At 42.4% G+C, this 21,533-nt stretch overlaps 1 protein-coding gene across 1 annotated transcript in view; it reads right to left on the bottom strand.

The window, feature by feature from the left end:
- Positions 1 to 21,533, bottom strand: part of ZPLD1 (zona pellucida like domain containing 1) — a 296,759-nt gene that overhangs the window by 51,423 nt on the left and 223,803 nt on the right. Inside the window, exons 7-9 of the mRNA XM_063957147.1 lie at positions 7,898 to 7,978; positions 5,410 to 5,581; positions 870 to 978 (exon numbers count right to left, since the gene is read on the bottom strand). Of these exons, the coding sequence (XP_063813217.1) occupies positions 870 to 978; positions 5,410 to 5,581; positions 7,898 to 7,978 (362 nt within the window). The remainder of the gene's footprint in view (positions 1 to 869; positions 979 to 5,409; positions 5,582 to 7,897; positions 7,979 to 21,533) is intronic.

The following is a 21,533-nucleotide window of genomic DNA, read 5'->3' as shown; positions in this document are numbered from 1 at the left end:
CATATGTGTATCTGGCACTGCACTACGGGGGGCATATGTGTATCTGGCACTGCATGGGCACATGTGTATCTGACCCCACATATGTGTATAATACCCCCATTTTCATTGGCTAGTCTGAAAACTGAACTATAAAAACTGAGAAAAAAACTGACCACAGGACTTTGTCAATATTTGGTATTGAATGTACAATTTTAAAAGAATCTGATCAGTTTATAGTGCCAGGATTGGGGTATGGTATGGTAAGGAGTAAGGGCGCAGTATGTGAATAGAAAAAAATGTTTGCAAGTAGAGCCACAGTCAAGTGTTCTTTATGGGTTAACATTACATGCCAAGGTGGTACCAGACCCTGTTCATTGCCAGCTCTCTTCTCCCAACTGTCAGCTCCTTTCAGTGCTGTGTATTTGATATCATGACACCATGTCTGCCCTAGTGATGTGGATGGGACAGGGGCTGCAAATTGCATGATCAATGTTTCTTTCACCATGATATAATGCAACAAGGTCAAGAATATGAATATGAAGATGAAAATGATATCAACATGTTCACTGCTCTTACCCCTAGGAGGTCTCAAAAGTCAGCATGTATGATGGAAACTGACAAACAGAATCACAATGACACCAAGGCAGAGAATGAAATTCTCTTCACCCTCACCATACTATTCTTGCTGATCTGCAACTGCTCATGATAGTAACAAATCAATATTTGTCTTCAAGGATGCAGCCTACAGGAATCTGCATTTATGCAACTTCCTGCTTCTTAAGACACAAATTGCAGGAATTAATGAAGCACAGCTGAACACAAGTGAAGTACAGTATGTTTATACAGAGGGAGCATCAGAGTGACAAAGAGAAAAAAAAACAGATTATTACCACTTCTTGTAATAATGGGTCCAGCAGATACAACAGCATTTCCAGAAAGACTTTGAGGGGCAAATGTAGTCCGTGTATGTACATCTCTTCTTTCTCTGTTGTGGCACATCTGTAGTGATATATAAAATAAATTGTTTACATTATCTTTCCAGACACATACTGTAGTTTATAGGGCAGTTTCTACCTTCACTACTAAAAAGTCTAATAGTTGTTTTGTTTTGCTGGGTCATTCCAACTTTGATTTTGCAAGTGTAAAATGTGTATATTTAATATGGGCAATATTAGATATAATGCCCTATACAATACACTATAAGGATATTAGACGTTAACTAAATTATAATATGGTGGAACAGTGGTTAGCAATGTTGAATCAACTCATTTGGGTTATGGGTTCAATTCCAACCATAGGCTACATGTGTGGAGTTTGTATGTTTTCCCAGCATTTGCATGGGTTTCCTCCAGGTATTCAGGTCGTTTCCCACAAACACACTCGTGAGTTACTTGGCTTCTGAAAAAATAACTGTGTTATGTATGTTATGGTAGGGAATATAGGCTGTAATTTCACTGGGGCAAGGACTGATGTGAGTGACTAAATATTTTCTGTAATGTGCTATGTTATGTGTTCATCAATATGTAACTGCTATTAAATATTAAATTAATAAAGATAATCTGATTAGGCCACTGTTTAAACATAATGTTGCTAATACAGAGTTGGAAGTAAAATGGAAGTAAAATGGGACTTGGCTTCTACAAAGAAATTTTCATGCCTAAAAAGTTTTTTCCTCACATAAAACAGAAATTAGTTGCATACACCTTTATATAGATAACACACTTGTGAATATTTGCTAATATGCCTTCTGTAACCAGTAGGCGTTAATGCCCCACATTCATTAGCTGTGCATGCTTCCTGTTTATTCTTGTTTTTTAGAATAAAACATCCTGTTTGTAGACTTTGTTAAAAAATGTACTGTTTACACATTTAACGTGTGCAGAATGATGTTATTGAGGCTAAGAATGTTTAATATGTAGAACAGTAGTTAACTATAACAGGATATATTGCAGATAAATAAGATGTTTTATAGAGATGTACTTACGTGACCGGCGGTCAGGAGACCGCCGGTCACAACACCTCTCTCTACATCCTGCCCCCTGAGAATCACAACGGTCGGCATGCCGACCAAGAAGGACTATTCCCACTCATGGGTGCCCAAGACACCCATACAGTGGGAATAGAACCTGTGGCAACAGCAGGTCACCACTGTGCCTACAGTGAGCCCGCAAAGGGCTTGTTGCGCTCGCCGCAGCCTCCACCCCCCCCTACCAGCATTCCGCTGCCATGATCCCGACGGAGGTATGCTGACCAGTTGTCTCCTGACCACCGGTCATGCATACCCAACCCGTTTGATGCATTATAACCACAACTAGGAGTAAGAACCAACATGTACAATCTTTAAGTCCTGGGTAAGCCACTACAGTACATACTACACTTCCCATATTCTCAAGGAGATAAAAGGTGAATTCATGGCAGTCTACTCTGCTAGGAAATTCCTGCTGATGTTCCCAGTCTAATTTGTTTTGATCTGGGTGCCTGACTTAGGCAAGGGGGCTCCCTTGGACTCTGCTGGATCCATTGCTAAATCCAGAGCAATAGAAAGAAACAGAGAAAAAACATTATTAAGATAAGAAAAGTGAACAAACTGTAATAAAAAGAGTTGAATCGGGAGAAAAGTGGGAGATAGAAAAAATATGGGTAGATAGGGAAGAATAGGAGGAAATGAGAGGAACAGGGGAGGAAAATGGGAGATAGGAGGAATAGGATTAAGCATAGGAAGATATGGGTAGAATAGGAGCTAGAATATGGGAAATGTTGGAAATAGGGTAAAGACTCAGGTAGTCAGTAGTAGTAGGGGAAAGAATGTGGGAGACAGGAGGAATAGAGAGAAAAAAGGTGGGGGTGTGCTAGGAACAGATAAAGAATAGGGGGAGAAGAGAGGAGTTGGGGGAGAGAGATGGAAAAGTAGGGGGCAAGAGATAAAAAAAAAAACCTGCACAATAGTTGTTTACACACACCACATGATGGGTTAAACATACTAGTATAATATACTGACAGAAAAAAAGGTAGCCAGTACTGATGATGATCATTATCAACATCAGTGTACATTTGCACTGACAGGTGATACAAATGCTGACAGGTGCACAGTACCTGCTTCTCATTATGCTCCTGCCTCAGCTCACAATTACTTGAATGCACATTTACTGTACACCATCTTCTTTGCATTCCCCTTCCCTTTCACATTCTGCCTCTCCTTGTGTTAAAAAGGTGGCGGTCCCAAATCTATATATGAATAGGTGGTGGAGGAAGCAGTTTTGCATGAGAAAGGAGTCATTTGTTTGAACATTATAAGATGCTCAGGTGGCTAACAGCACATATAAAAAAAAAACAGGATCAGTAAGTAGTCAGATTCCTGTTGAGGAAGAAGCAGTTTTACATGTGAAAGGAGTTATCTGTTTGAACATTGGGGGTCATTCCGAGTTGTTCGCTCGCAAGCTGCTTTTAGCAGCTTTGCACACGCTAAGCCGCCGCCTACTGGGAGTGAATCTTAGCTTATCAAAATTGCGAACGAAAGATTAGCAGAATTGCGAATAGACACTTCTTAGCAGTTTCTGAGTAGCTCCAGACTTACTCGGCATCTGCGATCAGTTCAGTCAGTTTCGTTCCTGGTTTGACGTCACAAACACACCCAGCGTTCGCCCAGACACTCCTCCGTTTCTCCAGCCACTCCCGCGTTTTTCCCTGAAACGGTAGCGTTTTTTCACACACACCCATAAAACGGCCAGTTTCCGCCCAGAAACACCCACTTCCTGTCAATCACATTACGATCACCAGAACGAAGAAAAAACCTTGTAATGCCATGAGTAAAATACCTAACTGCATAGCAAATTTACTTGGCGCAGTCGCACTGCGGACATTGCGCATGCGCATTAGCGACTAATCGCAACGTTGCAAAAAAAAAATAACGAGCGAACAACTGGGAATGACCCCCATTGTGCAGGCACCTCATGTTAACACACCCCTGAACAAGTCGGTTATACAACAAAATGTGTTTGGTGATATGAGTAACTGATTCATGCATACAACCGAAAGTTATTAAGGAAATGTATATCCTAAAAGTTATGTGGTGGAGTCATCAGTGTGCTAAAGCATTTTAAGTAAGAACATACTAAATAAGCTTGCTTTAAGAATTGCATTACAGAATTAATACATTATTAAATGAGTGGCCAGGGCCTTGTTTCTTGAGTGCATTCGTGGAACCACAGGATTAAGAATCCCTCTAAGCTCACAAATAGGCATTGTACAGCAAGGACCGAAGCTGTGAAAAGACAATGTCTACAGTGGATAAGATATTCAGGTAAGCAACAAATTCAAGTTTAAAATATCCATGCATATATATTATTTGATCATTCTAAACATTTTATTGAATTTACCCTTTTGGTGTTTGTTTGCAGGGTCATAACTAGGATTGTACAGCCGCACAGAGTGCAGGATGCTTTGTGGGCAGAACTACAGTAACTGCTGTTGCAATCTCTATTTGCCACCTGGCTCCTTGATTGTGAGTAAGTTTTTTTTATTAGCACTGACCACCTGCCTCCCTTGCTCCATCCCAGCCTCCTCTTCTCCTATGAGTTACTACTGTATCTTAGTCTTTTGATATGCCACTTTACATCATAGCCCATTTTTTGTATTTTTTAAATACATTTCTTTTATAATACTTACTGTATGCTAATCACCATTCGTTGATTCCAATATATCAACTACGCAGGCAGATGGTGCAAAAATGATATCATTTAGATTCATAATGTATTAGATGAATAATAATTAGCAAATATGTAAATTGTTTTGCCTCTAATCCAATAAGTCACAAACTTTTTTGACTCACGGTGCCATGGAGTATAAGAATTTTTTTCACGGCACCCCTAGGGCAAAAGTTTCTTATTGAGAAATTCAGAAAAATATATTAAATTAAGTAAATGGTGTTTCTATATCATCCTTAGGGTCAGTAATGTGGTGAGGGAGAGGATTAACTTCTATTTGGCCACCTATTTTATGATTGGAAGCCACAAGCTCTGGTTTTGTCTTTTTTACTGACTGTGAATAGTTTAAATTGGTCCTGGTTCACCAACCCAGGGCACCCGTGCAAGCACTCCATGGCACCCCAGGGTGCCTAGGCAGTAGGCACACATTTTGAGAACCACTGCTCTAATCCATTATTATTGTAAATTATGTAATGTTTGCACTATTTTCCTGCGTAGTTGAGATATAGCCAAACATTATATAATTTACAGAGATATAGATACAATTCCAAAAAAGCAGAATAGGGCATACATCTATTTGTGCACTAGTCCCCTAATAAATGCACTACATGTTCTCATTTGTACTGGATTGCAAATAACTTATAACGTTGAACATCTATTTTCACATTAAATAAATAAATAAATATATAAATATGTTATGTTATTAGGACAATCTTCTAAAACTTACAGGTGTTAGGTAAGGGCAGTCATCTGATCTGCACAACTTTGTTACACAGTGTAAGAACACAGTGGACATCTTCTGGTTCTTATGCTTCACGAATCGGAACACTTCAAAAGAAAATCTCCCCATCTGACTTTTGCCATTTTCAAAAATAGTTGTCTGCGGGTCTTTGTCACAGCTTTAAATTGAAGATTAAAGACACATTCATACATTTTTATATGTAGCACTCATTTGTCAAAACATAACATGTAAATAAACATATAATATTCTAAGGAAAGTAAAATAACTAAGACAATATGTATCAATATGTATTTCCACGAATATTCTCTCTAGTTATGCTTATAAACTAATTGCAGTAAAGGATTTTCAAAGAGTGGTCCTTAAATTGTCCATAAATGGTAACTTTGATTACATTTATATACAATTGTTCCATGTCAACTCTTTAACAGTTGCTCTTCAAGATCAAAATTGAATACATTCAGATTTGATTAGGCGTAATGACAAAACCGATAAATTAATATCCCCACACTGTCCTCACATTAACACAAATTGGGTCCTTTTAAACCCTACTGTGCAGGCATGCCCTGTGCAACCATATGCTTGTGCTTTAACTATTAATGCAGTTTAGACTCTCAGGTGTATATTTACTAAAATTCGATTTTGGTGTCAGTCAGTTTTCAGTCAATTTGTGTAACAGGTATTTACTAAAGTCAAAATTGACTGAAATAGAACTTTATACATAAACAGAACTACAATAGAACCAGGGGCGTTTTAACAGAGGAGGGGGCCCCTGTGCAGACTCCAGATAGGCCCTCTCCTCTGCATGGTGCAGTCGTCTCCGGCATCGAACCAGAGTCTACTGCGCATGCGCAGGTCTCTGGAATCATGGTGCCCGCCATGTTCTGAAGACCAAAATCACTACTGCGCATGTGCAGTGGCCATTTTGGCTGTCATTTTCACTGACGCTGGACTCCAGAGAGTTAAGTATTAAAATATGGGTGCAATGTGTGCACCCACTATAGAAACGCCAATGAATCGAACGTTCAATACTTTAACATAGAGCTCAATTCCTAATGCATATTTACTAATTGTTGATTTGAAAATTGATTCAAAATTGATTCAAAATCGACCACAAATAATCATTTTCAATAGAACCATCAGAAACAGTTCTATGTGATTTTAAATCATGCGGAATTGTCTGAAACCTCAATATGTTGGAAAAAACATGGTAGAGAAGAATGTGGGGAACTCTGGCTGCATAAATCATAGTATTTAAAGGCATAGAAAATTGGGTATATGCAGATTATCACGGGAATGGAGGTGTTTGTGGGTAATACAGTACATGTGACAGTACAAATGGCCAATAAGGATGCTTTTGTATAATTTTGTAGTTCTGAGTCGATTTTTTATTGATTTTTTTTAATAATTTTTATTGATTTTGGGGAATAGAATACATCTAGAACAAATAGAAATCATATAACCCAATGATTTTAAAATGGAACTCAAAATCAGCTATTAATAAATGAGCTATTTGGAATAGAAACCTTTGGGGATGTTGGTTCTATTCTGGTCAATTTTAAATAGATCCAAAATCGCCTTTTTGTAACTATACCCATGAGTTTATTGGTAAATAGCTCTGTAAACAAGTATTTTGGCAGTTGTATCAAATAACCATCTTGCAGTGTATGTGAACAGCTTTTGGGTCAAAAGTATAAAGGAAACAAATGAAGATCTAATAAAGTAGCTAGTTTCTTTTCTTTTGTGTATTATATAAATAAATAAGGAAAGTGATACTTCAGATTTGCTTTTTAAAATTTACAACAAGCAACAACCCATGTTAATTGGCTGTTCCTTAGGCAGTGGCATCCCAGGGTGGGTGCGGGGGGTGCGGCCTGCACTCGGGTGTCATCCGCTTCGGGGTGACACCAAAGTGCCAGCTCCTGCTCAGTGAAAGGAGCCAGGTGCTGCATTGTAACATTACGAGCAGCAACCCAGCTCCTGTCGCCATGTAGGAGCTGGCACTGCAGACACGCCAGTCTCTGGGGGCAGGTCACAGCTCCCGGACCCCCGGAGTGACGAAAATGCGGGTTGGGGTGCTTAGCTACACCCCCTCCTGTGGAGCCACGCCCCTCCCGTGGGTCACCCCGCGTAGCCATGCCCCCTGCCGCACCAGGTACAAAAGAGATCAGTGACACCTCTGTCTTTAGGATTACTAGAGTATTTTAGGATTACAGCAATTCTTTCCTAGTTTCTCCAGTATCTAACGGAGACAAAAAGTTTGAAGTACAGTACGTAATCCAGAATTTGTTTTTAAAATAATATTTGTCACATTGCTAAAACTAGAAGTTAAGATTTATATCACTAACTAAGGGTTAGAATTATTATTTGCGGGAATTAATACACACAGGAATTATAACATACAAACATCTTTTTTAAAATTTTATGTAGAGAAATTAGAATGTTCAACACAACTGTTATCATTACAAACATATACCTGAGGAAGAGATCATATCTGATGTCATCATTTGGGTTCCCAGAAGGGGTGGTGTAGCAGTAATCCATTAAAACATTCCACCTATTTTAAAAAGAAGCAGGCAAGTTAACAATAGCCAATGAGCAATTATCATTTATCTACCAACTTTGGTCTCTTCTATGTACTGTTGACGCATTGCCTATCAACATTTTAACAATGTTGACAAAACTATCAACATTGCAGTGTTGACATTATGGGAGATATTTAATTGTTTGAAAAGTCAGTTGGCTGTTTGTTTTTTCCTATCTAATAGACAGGAAAAACAGACACCCAACCAACTTTTCAAACATTTGAATTCCCCCCTATGAATGATAACGTTGTCATTGTTGACCTTTTGACTACATCCCATACTGTATACACACATATATCTGTTACACAAAACTTTCCAGACTGTGCACTCAAATTAAATATTATAAGTTATCTTATACTGAACATGACTATGATTTATTTTCTAGAGGACATTGATGTTATTAATCTGGTCCATTAGCATGCAAGTACTAGCAGTATTTACTATATGTATTTATCAAGGGGCCCAGACCATGCACTCTCTAATGGTTAGATAAACTTCTGTGGCAACTGGCCACACCCTCTCTGGTGACTGGCCACACCCCTAAACATGGGCCCCTACCACTGTATTCTCCAAGTGGTCCCTTAATGCCCCAATCCAACACTTTGCACGTTAGAGCCTTTGGATGACTTACTGTAAGTGACATTTTTGTCACGCAATTTTCCGAGAAGTACACTTAGAGATTATTTATCTTTAGCACTTTATTAATTATCTATAGTGTATTAATTAAAATTAAGACTTCAGACGTATTTTGTATGGTGTAAAAAAAAAAGCAAATGTGTTGTCTGTTTACTGTTTTTTAATTATGATAAGCATTAGAGATGAGCGGGTTCGGTTTCTCTGAATCCGAACCCGCCAGAACTTCATGTTTTTTTTCACGGGTCCGAGCGACTCGGATCTTCCCGCCTTGCTCGGTTAACCCGAGCGCGCCCGAACGTCATCATGACGCTGTCGGATTCTCGCGAGACTCGGATTCTATATAAGGAGCCGCGCGTCGCCGCCATTTTCACACGTGCATTGAGATTGATAGGGAGAGGACGTGGCTGGCGTCCTCTCCATTAGAATAGATTAGAAGAGAGAGAGAGAGAGAGAGATTGTGCAGACAGAGTTTACCACAGTGACCAGTGCAGTTGTTGTTAAGTTAACTTTTATTTAATATATCCGTTCTCTGCTATATCCGTTCTCTGCCTGAAAAAAACGATACACAGCAGTCACTAGAGATGAGCGGGTTCGGTTTCTCTGAAACCGAACCCGCACGAACTTCATGTTTTTTTTACGGGTCCGAGCAGACTCGGATCCTCCCGCCTTGCTCGGTTAACCCGAGCGCGCCCGAACGTCATCATGACGCTGTCGGATTCTCGCGAGACTCGGATTCTATATAAGGAGCCGCGCGTCGCCGCCATTTTCACACGTGCATTGAGATTGATAGGGAGAGGACGTGGCTGGCGTCCTCTCCATTAGAAATTAGATTAGAAGAGAGAGAGAGATTGTGCAGAGTCAGACAGAGTTTACCACAGTGACCAGTGCAGTTGTTGTTAGTTAACTTTTATTTATTTTAATATAATATATCCGTTCTCTGCTATATCCGTTCTCTGCCTGAAAAAAAACGATACACAGCAGCAGCCAGTCACACAGTGTGACTCAGTCTGTGTGCACTCAGCTCAGCCCAGTGTGCTGCACATCAATGTATAAAAGGCAAAGCTTATAATAATTGTGGGGGAGACTGGGGAGCACTGCAGGTTGTTATAGCAGGAGCCCCCAGGAGTACATAATATTATATTAATTTAAAATTAAACAGTGCACACTTTTGCTGCAGGAGTGCCACTGCCAGTGTGACTAGTGGTGACCAGTGCCTGACCACCAGTATAGTAGTATATTGTTGTATGTATTGTATACTATCTCTTTATCAACCAGTCTATATTAGCAGCAGACACAGTACAGTGCGGTAGTTCACGGCTGTGGCTACCTCTGTGTCGGCAGTCGGAACTCGGCAGGCAGTCCGTCCATCCATAATTGTATTACAATATATACCACCTAACCGTGGTATTTTTTTTTCTTTCTTTATACCGTCGTCATAGTGTCATACTAGTTGTTACGAGTATACTACTATCTCTTTATCAACCAGTGTACAGTGCGGTAGTTCACGGCTGTGGCTACCTCTGTGTCGGCAGTCGGCAGGCAGTCCGTCCATCCATAATTGTATTATTATTATAATATATACCACCTAACCGTGGTTTTTTTTTCATTCTTTATACCGTCATAGTGTCATACTAGTTGTTACGAGTATACTACTATCTCTTTATCAACCAGTGTACAGTGCGGTAGTTCACGGCTGTGGCTACCTCTGTGTCGGCAGTCGGCAGGCAGTCCGTCCATCCATAATTGTATTATTATTATAATATATACCACCTAACCGTGGTATTTTTTTTTCATTCTTTATACCGTCGTCATAGTGTCATACTAGTTGTTACGAGTATACTACTATCTCTTTATCAACCAGTGTACAGTGCGGTAGTTCACGGCTGTGGCTACCTCTGTGTCGGCAGTCGGCAGGCAGTCCGTCCATCCATAATTGTATTATTATAATATATACCACCTAACCGTGGTTTTTTTTTCATTCTTTATACCGTCATAGTGTCATACTAGTTGTTACGAGTATACTACTATCTCTTTATCAACCAGTGTACAGTGCGGTAGTTCACGGCTGTGGCTACCTCTGTGTCGGCAGTCGGCAGGCAGTCCGTCCATCCATAATTGTATTATAATATATACCACCTAACCGTGGTTTTTTTTTCAACCTTTATACCGTCATAGTGTCATACTAGTTGTTACGAGTATACTACTATCTCTTTATCAACCAGTGTACAGTGTGGTAGTTCACAGCTGTGGCTACCTCTGTGTCGGCAGTCGGCAGGCAGTCCGTCCATCCATAATTGTATTATAATATATACCACCTAACCGTGGTTTTTTTTTCATTCTTTATACCGTCATAGTCAGTCATACTAGTTGTTACGAGTATACTACTATCTCTTTATCAACCAGTGTACAGTGCGGTAGTTCACGGCTGTGGCTACCTCTGTGTCGGCACTCGGCAGGCAGTCCGTCCATCCATAATTGTATTACAATATATACCACCTAACCGTGGTTTTTTTATACCACCTAACCGTGGCAGTCCGTCCATAATTGTATACTAGTATCCAATCCATCCATCTCCATTGTTTACCTGAGGTGCCTTTTAGTTCTGCCTATAAAATATGGAGAACAAAAAAGTTGAGGTTCCAAAATTAGGGAAAGATCAAGATCCACTTCCACCTCGTGCTGAAGCTGCTGCCACTAGTCATGGCCGAGACGATGAAATGCCAGCAACGTCGTCTGCCAAGGCCGATGCCCAATGTCATAGTACAGAGCATGTCAAATCCAAAACACCAAATATCAGAAAAAAAAGGACTCCAAAACCTAAAATAAAATTGTCGGAGGAGAAGCGTAAACTTGCCAATATGCCATTTACCACACGGAGTGGCAAGGAACGGCTGAGGCCCTGGCCTATGTTCATGGCTAGTGGTTCAGGTTTTTTGGAAGGGCCATCCTGCGTGACACTGCAGTGCCACTCCTAGATGGGCCCGGTGTTTGTGTCGGCCACTAGGGTCGCTAATCTTACTCACACAGCTACCTCATTGCGCCTCTTTTTTTCTTTGCGTCATGTGCTGTTTGGGGAGGGTTTTTTGGAAGGGACATCCTGCGTGACACTGCAGTGCCACTCCTAGATGGGCCCGGTGTTTGTGTCGGCCACTAGGGTCGCTTATCTTACTCACACAGCGACCTCGGTGCAAATTTTAGGACTAAAAATAATATTGTGAGGTGTGAGGTATTCAGAATAGACTGAAAATGAGTGTAAATTATGGTTTTTGAGGTTAATAATACTTTGGGATCAAAATGACCCCCAAATTCTATGATTTAAGCTGTTTTTTAGTGTTTTTGGAAAAAAACACCCGAATCCAAAACACACCCGAATCCGACAAAAATAATTCGGTGAGGTTTTGCCAAAACGCGTTCGAACCCAAAACACGGCCGCGGAACCGAACCCAAAACCAAAACACAAAACCCGAAAAATTTCAGGCGCTCATCTCTAATAAGCATATGGAAGACACTTTTTAACCAATATCAATTTTATGGATTTTATTTATCATACAGTATATCCCAAATTTATTGTAAAGTGAAATGTATACAAAAAAAATTATAGGTATATAGTAAAGTGTATGGAAAATAAATATACTGTAAATTATAAAAATAGTCGGGTCCTAGTTGCAGTAGCATATTATCCTTCTAAGATTTTTCAGTATTTGTGCTGCTATTGTGTTTGTAGGATTGATACTGTTTTATTCTATTTGTAACACTTGTAAAAAGTTCCTTTGTAGTTTCCATTAACACTTATCTCACACTATGTAGAACCTCGAGTATCGCTCTCGGTTGATATTCTTTTACAGTACATGTGATTCAAACACTTTTCTCATACGTCCTAGAGGATGCTGGGGATGCTTCAAGAACCATGGGGTATGGACGGGATCCGAAGGAGACATGAGCACACTATAAGACTTTGAATGGATGTGAACTAGCTCCTCCCTCTATGCCCCTCCTCCAGACTCCAGTTAGATTCTGTGCCCAGTGAGACTGGATGCACACTGAGGAGCTCTCCAGAGTTTCTCAGAAAAATACTTTTTTAGGTTTGTTATTTTCAGGGAGACCTGCTGGCAACAGGCTCCCTGCATCGTGAGACTGAGGGGAGAGAAGCAGACCTACTTCTTCTAAGTTCAAGGGCTCTGCTTCTTAGGCTACTGGACACCATTAGCTCCAGAGGGTTCGATCACTTGGTACGCCTAGCTGCTTGTTCCCGGAGCCGCGCCGTCACCCCCCTCACAGAGCCAGAAGACAGAAGCCGGGTGAGTATGAAGAAGATCAGAAGACTTCAGTGATGGCAGAAAACGCATTTGAGGTACCGCGCAGCGGCCGCGCTGCGTTCCATGCTCCCACACAGATCACGGCACTGCAGGGTGAAGGGCGCCGGGGGGGCACCCTGGGCAGCATGCGGGACCTCAAACACCACTGGCATAGGACATAACAGTGCCCAGGCACTAGTTAAGGGACCCCCGCCAGTATAAAGATTTTTGAGCGGGACTGAAGCGTGCCATGTAGTGGGCGGGGCTTAGCCCGCACAGCTCTGACCAGCGCCATTTTTCTCTTCACAGAAGGCTGCAGAGATGCTGGCCCTGACCTCCACACTGCTGTGCAAGTAACAGGGTGCAAAACGGGGGGGGGGGCACTAGCGATTTGGTGATTTATTATTATATGTGAAAGCGCTAGCAGGTCTGGGCAGTCTTGTAACTGGCTTCAGTACCGGTTTAGGCGCTGGGTGTGAGCTGGCAGAACTCTCTCTGTGTCTCTCTGGCAGGCTTTAGTGTGGGTCTGTCTCCTATGGCCCCAGTGTGGTTGTGGCTGTCGGTACGTGTGTGTGTCGACATGTCTGAGGCTGAATGCTCTTCCCAGGAGGAGGCTGGAGTGGGGACAGACAATTCTGTGAGAGTGGCAGTGTCAGCACCGCCGACGGAGGATTGGGTGAATATGTTGAGTGTTTTAAATGCAAATGTGACTAAGTTGGATAAGAGATTTGATAAATCTGAGTCTAAAAACCAGACATGGAGGAAATCCATGGAAGATGCTTTGTCACAGGCCCAGACCCCTTCGGGGTCACAGAAACGTGCATTAACCCAGATAGCAGATACAGATAGCGACACGGACTCTGATTCCAGTGTCGACTATAGTGATGACAGATTACATCCGAAACTGGTTAAGAGTATTCAGTACATGATTATGGCGATAAAGGAAGTATTACATATCGCTGAGGACCCTGCTGCTCCTGATACTAGTGTCTGTATTTATAAAGGAAAGAAACCTGAGGTAACGTTTCCTCCCTCTCACGAGCTAAACGCACTTTTTGAAAAAGCTTGGGAAAATCCTGACAAAAGGATTCATTTTCCCAAGAGAATTCCAGTGGCATATCCGTTCCCTGCTGGGGATAGGGAAAGGTGGGAGTCAATCCCCACGGTAGACAAAGCTTTATCGTGTCTTTCCAAAAAAAGTAGCGCTTCCGTCACCGGACACGGCAGCCCTAAAAGATCCCGCAGATCGTAAGCAGGAAAATACACTAAAATCCATTTATGTCACTACGGGGGCGCTACTCAAGCCGGCCGTTGCTGCGGCATGGGTGAGTAGCGCTGTTGAAAGGTAGGCAGATAACTTATCATCTGAGGTAGATACCCTAGACAGGGATAGTGTGCTTTTGACTCTGGGTCACATCAGGGACACTGCAGCATATTTAAAAGAAGCTGTAAGGGATATTGGCCTTCTGGTATCAAGGGCCAATGCCATGGCAGTCTCAGCGAGAAGAGCGTTGTGGATTTATCAATGGAATGCTGACGCTGACTCTACGAAGGCGATGGAGTCTCTACCGTTTAACTTTAGGGTCTTGTTTGGCAACGGCCTCACTGACCTGGTGTCTACAGCTACCACGGGTAAGTCGTCATTTTTACCTTATGTTCCGGCACAACAGAAGAAAACGCCCCACTATCAGATGCAGTCCTTTCAGCCCAATAAATTCAAAAAAGGATGAGGGTCCTCCTTCCTTGCTGTGAGAGGAAGAGGAAGGTGGAAAAGGTCACAGGCTGTGGCAAGTTCCCAAGAGCAGAAGTCCTCTCCGGCTTCTACCAAGTCCACCGCATGACGCTGGGGCTCCTTTGTGGGAGTCCGCACCGGTGGGGGCACGTCTCAAACTCTTCAGTCAGGTCTGTGTGCACTCGGACCTGGATCCTTGGATATTGGAAAATAATAACCCAAGGGTACAAGTTAGAGGTTTCAAGACGTGCCCCCTCACCGATTTTTCAAATCGGCCTTGCCAGCTTCTCTTTCAGAAAGGGAGATAGTAAGCGCTGCGATACTAAAGTTGTGTCAAAATCAAGTGATTGTCACTGTACCCCGTCTCAACAGGGGGAAGGATTTTATTCGAGCCTGTTTGTGGTCCCGAAGCCGGATGGCTCAGTCAGACTGATTCTAAACCTAAAATCCCTCAATTTCTTTCTCAAAAAATTCAAGTTCAAGATGGAATCTCTACGTGCTGTGATCTCCAGTATGGAGGAGGGAGATTTTATGGTGTCAGTCGACATAAAAGATGCCTACTTACATGTCCCCATATATCCTCCACATCAGCCTTACCTGAGATTTGCTGTGCAGGACTGTCATTACCAATTTCAGACATTGCCGTTTGGTCTGTCCACGGCTCCGTGGATTTTCACCAAAGTAATGGCGGAAATGATGGTTCTCCTTCGCAAGCAGGGAATCACAATTATCCCGTACTTGGACGATCTCCTCATAAAGGCGAGGTCCAAGGAACAATTGTTGAAGAATGTTGCTCTTTCACTGACGATTCTGCAACAACACGGTTGGCTCCTAAATTTGCCAAAATCACAGTTGGATCCAACGACACGGCTGTCGTACCTGGGCATGATTCTGGATACAGAATTGTAGAGTTTTTCTTCCAGTGAAAAAGCTCTGGAAATACAGAACATGGTAAAACAGATTCTAAAACCGGCAAAGGTGTCAGTTCTTCACTTCACTCGGTTGCTGGGGAAGATGGTGGTAGCCGACTAGGCCATTCCGTATGGCAGGTTCCATGCCAGGGTGTTTCAGTGGAACCTGTTGGACCAGTGGTCCGGGTCTCACCTGGACATGCACTGGAAAATAATTCTATCTCCCAGGACCAGGATTTCCCTTCTGTGGTGGCTGCACAGTTCTCACCTTCTGGAGGGATGCTGGTTCGGGATTCAGGATTGGATCCTGGTGACCACGAACGCAAGCCTCCGAGGCTGGGGAGCAGTCACACAGGAAAGAATCTTTCAGGGAAAGTGGTCGAGCCAGGAAGCTTGTCTACACATAAACATTCTGGAATTAAGAGCCATCCACAACTGCATACTGCAAGCAGAACATCTTCGAGGTCTGCCGGTCTTGATTCAGTCAGACAACATGACAGCAGTGGCGTACATAAACTGCCAAGGTGGAACAAAGAGCAGAGCGGCAATGGCCGAGGCCACGAAAAATCTTCGCTGGGCGGAAAAACATGCCAGCGCTCTGTCGGCGGCCTTCATTCCAGGAGTGGACAACTGGGAAGCAGACTTCCTCAGCAGACACGATCTCCATCCAGGAGAGTGGGGTCTTCATCAAGAGGTCTTTGCAGAAGTGACGAGTCATTGTGGAGTTCCTCAAGTGGACATGATGGCGTCCCACCTCAACAAGAAACGTCTGAGATATTTTCCAGGTCAAGGGACCCTCAAGCGATAGCGGTGGATGCCCTAGTGACACCGTGGGTGTTTAAGTCAGTCTATGTGTTCCCTCCACTTCCACTCATTCCAAAGGTGATAAAAATTATAAGAAGAACAAGGGTTCAGGCGATCCTCATTGTTCCGGATTGGCCAAAAAGGGCATGGTATCCAGATCTTCAGGAGTTGCTCGTAGAAGATCCCTGGCCTCTTCCTCTTTGGGAGGACCTGTTACAACAGGGGCCGTGCTTGTATCAGGACTTACCGTGGCTGCGTTTGACGGCGTGGCAGTTGAACGCCAAATCCTAGCCCGAAAGGGTATTCCCAGTGAAGTCATTCCTACACTTCTTCAGGCTAGAAAAGAAGTAACGGCAAAGCATTACCACCGTATTTGGAGAAAATATGTGTCTTGGTGTGAATCTAAGAAGGCTCCTATGGAAGAATTTCACCTGGGGCGTTTGCTCCATTTCCTACAAGCAGGTGTGGATGCGGGCCTAAAGTTAGGCTCTATTAAAGTACAGATTTCGGCCTTGTCGATCTTTTTTCAAAGAGAATTGGCCTCCCTTCCAGAAGTTCAGACCTTCGTAAAAGGCGTGCTGCACATCCAACCTCCCTTTGTGCCCCCAGTGGCACCATGGGACCTTAATGTGGTGTCACAATTCTTGCAATCACATTGGTTTGAACCTTTGCGCAAGGTTGAATTAAAATTCCTTACTTGGAAAGTGGTCATGTTGTTGGCCTTGGTGTCTGCAAGGCAAGTGTCTGAGTTGGCGGCTTTGTCTCACAAAAGCCCCTATTTGAATTTCCATGCTGATAGAGCGGAGTTGAGAACTCGTCAGCAATTTCTGCCAAAAGTGGTTTCATCATTTCATGTTTACCAGCCAAATGTGGTGCCAGTGGCTACTGACGCCTTGGCGGAGTCAAAGTCTCTCAATGTGGTCAGAGATTTGAAGATCTATGTCACCAGAACGGCACAGATTAGGAAAACAGAGGCTCTGTTTGTCCTGTGGGCTCCCAACAAGATTGGGGCTCCTGCTTCTAAGCAGACTATTGCGCGCTGAATTTGTAATACAATTCAGCAGGCTCATTCTACTGCAGGATTGCCATTACCGAAATCGGTGAAAGCCCATTCTATAAGAAAGGTGGGCTCATCCTGGACGGCTGCTTGGGGAGTCTCAGTGTTACAACTTTGCCGAGCTGCTACTTGGTCAGGTTCAAACACCTTTGCGAAGTTTTACAAGTTTGATACCCTGGCTGAGGAGGACCTCTTGTTTGGTCAATCGGTGCTGCAGAGTCATCTGCACTCTCCCGCCCGTTCTAGAGCTTTGGTAGAAACCCCATGGTTCTTGAAGCATCCCCAGCATCCTCTAGGATGTATGAGAAAATAGGATTTTAATACCTACCAGTAAATCCTTTTCTCTTAGTCCGTAGAGGATGCTGGGCCCCCATCCCAGTGTGGGCTGTATTCGCAGTTTGGTTATAGTTACACTCATGTTGCATTGAGTTCAGTCAATCTGTGACTGTTGTTGGTCATGCCGTTGCATGCGTTGTTGTTGAATGCCATGTTGTATGGCTAGTTAGTGGTGTGAGCTGGTATGTATCTCACCTTAGTTTAAAATTAAATAAATCCTTTTCCTCAAAATGTCAGTCTCCCTGGGCACAGTTCCTATAACTGGAGTCTGGAGGAGGGGCATAGAGGGAGGAGCTAGTTCACATCCATTCAAAGTCTTATAGTGTGCTCATGTCTCCTTCGGATCCCGTCCATACCCCATGGTTCTTGAAGCATCCCCAGCATCCTCTACGGACTAAGAGAAAAGGATTTACGGGGAGGTATTAAAATCCTATTTTCACTATGTAATGTCAAAATGTAGGTTGTAGTTAGGCAGATTTTATTATGTTTTTAAGACAAACATTTTTGTAGATCTTTCATCCATGGGTAGGGATGTTTGTATCATTTCTCTGTATTAAGTATAGTAAGAAATCCTCACACAGCCAATACACCATTATCACCTCTTAAATAATACGCTTGATATATATATATATATATATATATATATATATGCAAAATTGTCAGAGAAGCGCTCAAATTCACTTGAAAGTTCTTATAAATTCTTTTTGCACTTTTCTTTCAGAACGATATTTAGATGGAGATTGAGCTGGTACCTCTGAAACAGACCCTCGCACCAAATCACCCAACATTGATACCACTCATTAGTTCAAATTCTTCCAAGAAATTTATTAAAAAGTTTTTGTTAAAAACTGGATAAGACTCTTACATTAATCTTGACATTAGTGGGTTAGTTGGTAACACTTGTAACATGCTGTCTACCCCAGCTGAGGAGGAGCTCCTAAGGCAGCCTGTCCACCCACTTAGCCTAAGATTGGCACCCAACACGTTTCATCTATAAGACTTCCTCAGGGGTGTCTTTGAACAAGAAATTAAATCATACTTTGTTCATGTAATATGCAATCATAAAAATAACACTAAAACGTAGCAATACAAAGAAAGAGTGGTGGCATAATGGTTAATGGGTAAAACTGAATAGCACCAAATATCATACTCAGAAATTGATTACGGATGATGATATTTCAAATTCTAACTTCAACACAAAGAGATGACTTTTTAGATCATATGGATAGTTCTACTGTGAAGATTTAAAAGCTTTTGACCATACAAAAATATATATCCACAATGAGCATTGGTCAATTGTATCATATTTTCTTAATAATTATGCTCTTATAATAATTTTTTAAAGTAATATTTTTTAGTAAAAAAAAATGTATAATTTTTTTTAGTAAAAAAAATAATATATATATATATATATATATATAAATATATATATACACTGCTCAAAAAAAATAAAGGGAACACTTAAACAACACATCCTAGATCTGAATGAATGAAATATTCTTATTAAATACTTTGTTCTTTACATAGTTGATTGTGCTGACAACAAAATCACACAAAAACTATCAATGGAAATCAAGTTTATTAACCCATGGATGTCTGGATTTGGAGTCACACTCAAAATTAAAGTAGAAAAACACACTACAGGCTGATCCAACTTTGATGTAATGTCCTTAAAACAAATCAAAATGAGGCTCAGTAGTGTATGTGGCCTCCACGTGCCTGTATGACCTCCTTACAATGCCTGGGCATGCTCCTGATGAGGTGGCAGATGGTCTCCTGAGGGATCTCCTCCCAGACCTGGACTAAAGCATCCGCCAACTCCTGGACAGTCTGTGGATGGAGCGAGACATGATGTCCCAGATGTGCTCAATTGGATTCAGTTCTGGGGAACGGGCGGGCCAGTGCATAGCATCAATGCCTTCATCTTGCAGGAACTGCTGACACACTCCAGCCACATGAGATCTAGCATTGTCTTGCATTAGGAGGAACCCAGGGCCAACTGCACCAGCATATTGTCTCACAAGGGGTCTGAGGATCTCATCTCGGTACCTAATGGCAGTCAGGCTACCTCTGGCGAGCACATGGAGGGCTGTGCGGCCCCCAAAGAAATGCCACCCCACACCATTACTGACCCACTGCCAAACTGGTCATGCTAGAGGATGTTGCAGGCAGCAGAACATTCTCCTTGGCGTCTCCAGACTCTGTCACGTCTGTCACATGCTCAGTGAGAACCTGCTTTCATCTGTGAAGAGCACAGGGCGCCAGTGGCGAATTTGCCAATCTTGGTGTTCTCTGGCAAATGTCAAACGTCCTGCATGGTGTTGGGCTGTAAACACAACCCCCACCTGTGGACGTCGGGCCCTCATACCACCCTCATGGAGTCTGTTTCTGATCGTTTGAGTAGACACATGCACATTTTTGGCTTGCTGGAGGTCATTTTGTAGGGCTCTGGCAGTGCTCCTCCTGTTCCTCCTTGCACAAAGGCGGAGGTAGCGTTCCTGCTGCTGTGTTGTTGCCCTCCTACGGCCTCCTCCACGTCTCCTGATGTACTGGCCTGTCTCCTGGTAGCGCCTCCATGCTCTGGACACTACGCTGACAGACACAGCAAACCTTCTTGCCACAGCTCGCATTGATGTGCCATCCTGGATGAACTGCACTACCTGAGCCACTTGTGTGGGTTGTAGACTCCATCTGTTGCTACCACTAGAGTGAAAGCACCACCAGCTTTCAAAAGTGACCAAAACATCAGTCAGAGAGCATAGGTCAATAATAATACATAAACACACAGCGCTTATAAAACCACCAAAAAATCTATTAACATTAACTGTTTTAATTGATCATTTCTAATCTTTCAGCCTTTGTTGACTCTTTTTTACACACTCACGTCGTGGGCCTTCAGTCTCACATCAGAGATACCACCCACTTTTTGAATCTTGTGGGAGGGATCAAGTGGCAACAAGACTATGTCTTTTTGACCTGTGATGTTGAATCCCTCTATACGAACATCCCACATCGTGAGGGTATAGAGGCATGTCGCTACTACCTAACTACTGATGTGGGACTGATGCCCGAGCGACGTGAGTTTGTATAAAAGTCAATAGAGTATATTTTAGCACATAACTATTTTTTATTTAATTCACAGTTTTTTCTTCAAGTACACGGTACCGCCATGGGCACCAAGTTTGCCCCTAGTTTTGTGAACTTATATATGGGCCTCTTCGAAGAAGAATACATCTGGGTGGGCCCCATATAGGGCAAACTTGGTGCTATATGGTCGGTACATAGATGATCTTTTTATGATTTGGGATGGGGCCTCTACTATTTCTTCCTTTATTTCTTATATAAATTCTAACACTTTTGGGCTTAAGTTCACGTATTCTTGTCACTCTACTCACATTAATTATCTGGATATTGCTCTCTCTGCCAGGGAAGGTAGTATAGTAACTGGTACCTTTAGGAAGGAGGTTGATTGCAACAGCTATTTGAACTATAATAGCTACCACCACCAAAAGTGGAAGGATAATATACCAGCTGGACAATACCTAAGGATGAAGAGGAATTGTACTGAGCTTAGTGAGTTTTATAAACATGCTACTACACTCACTGAGGCCTTTTTAGATCAAGGGTACCCCTTGGCATTATTGGAGAAATCACTTGAAAAAGTAGTGGAAAAAGATAGAAGTTCTGTCTTATCTAGGAATAAGAGGGATGGGGTACAAATCAATAATTCTAACGATGATAATATAATACTTCCAT

This window comes from Pseudophryne corroboree, chromosome 2 (genome assembly GCF_028390025.1).
Source record: "Pseudophryne corroboree isolate aPseCor3 chromosome 2, aPseCor3.hap2, whole genome shotgun sequence".
Taxonomy (NCBI): domain Eukaryota; kingdom Metazoa; phylum Chordata; class Amphibia; order Anura; family Myobatrachidae; genus Pseudophryne; species Pseudophryne corroboree.
Note: the sequence above shows the minus strand (reverse complement) of the source record. Positions and strands in the feature narration are given on the sequence as shown.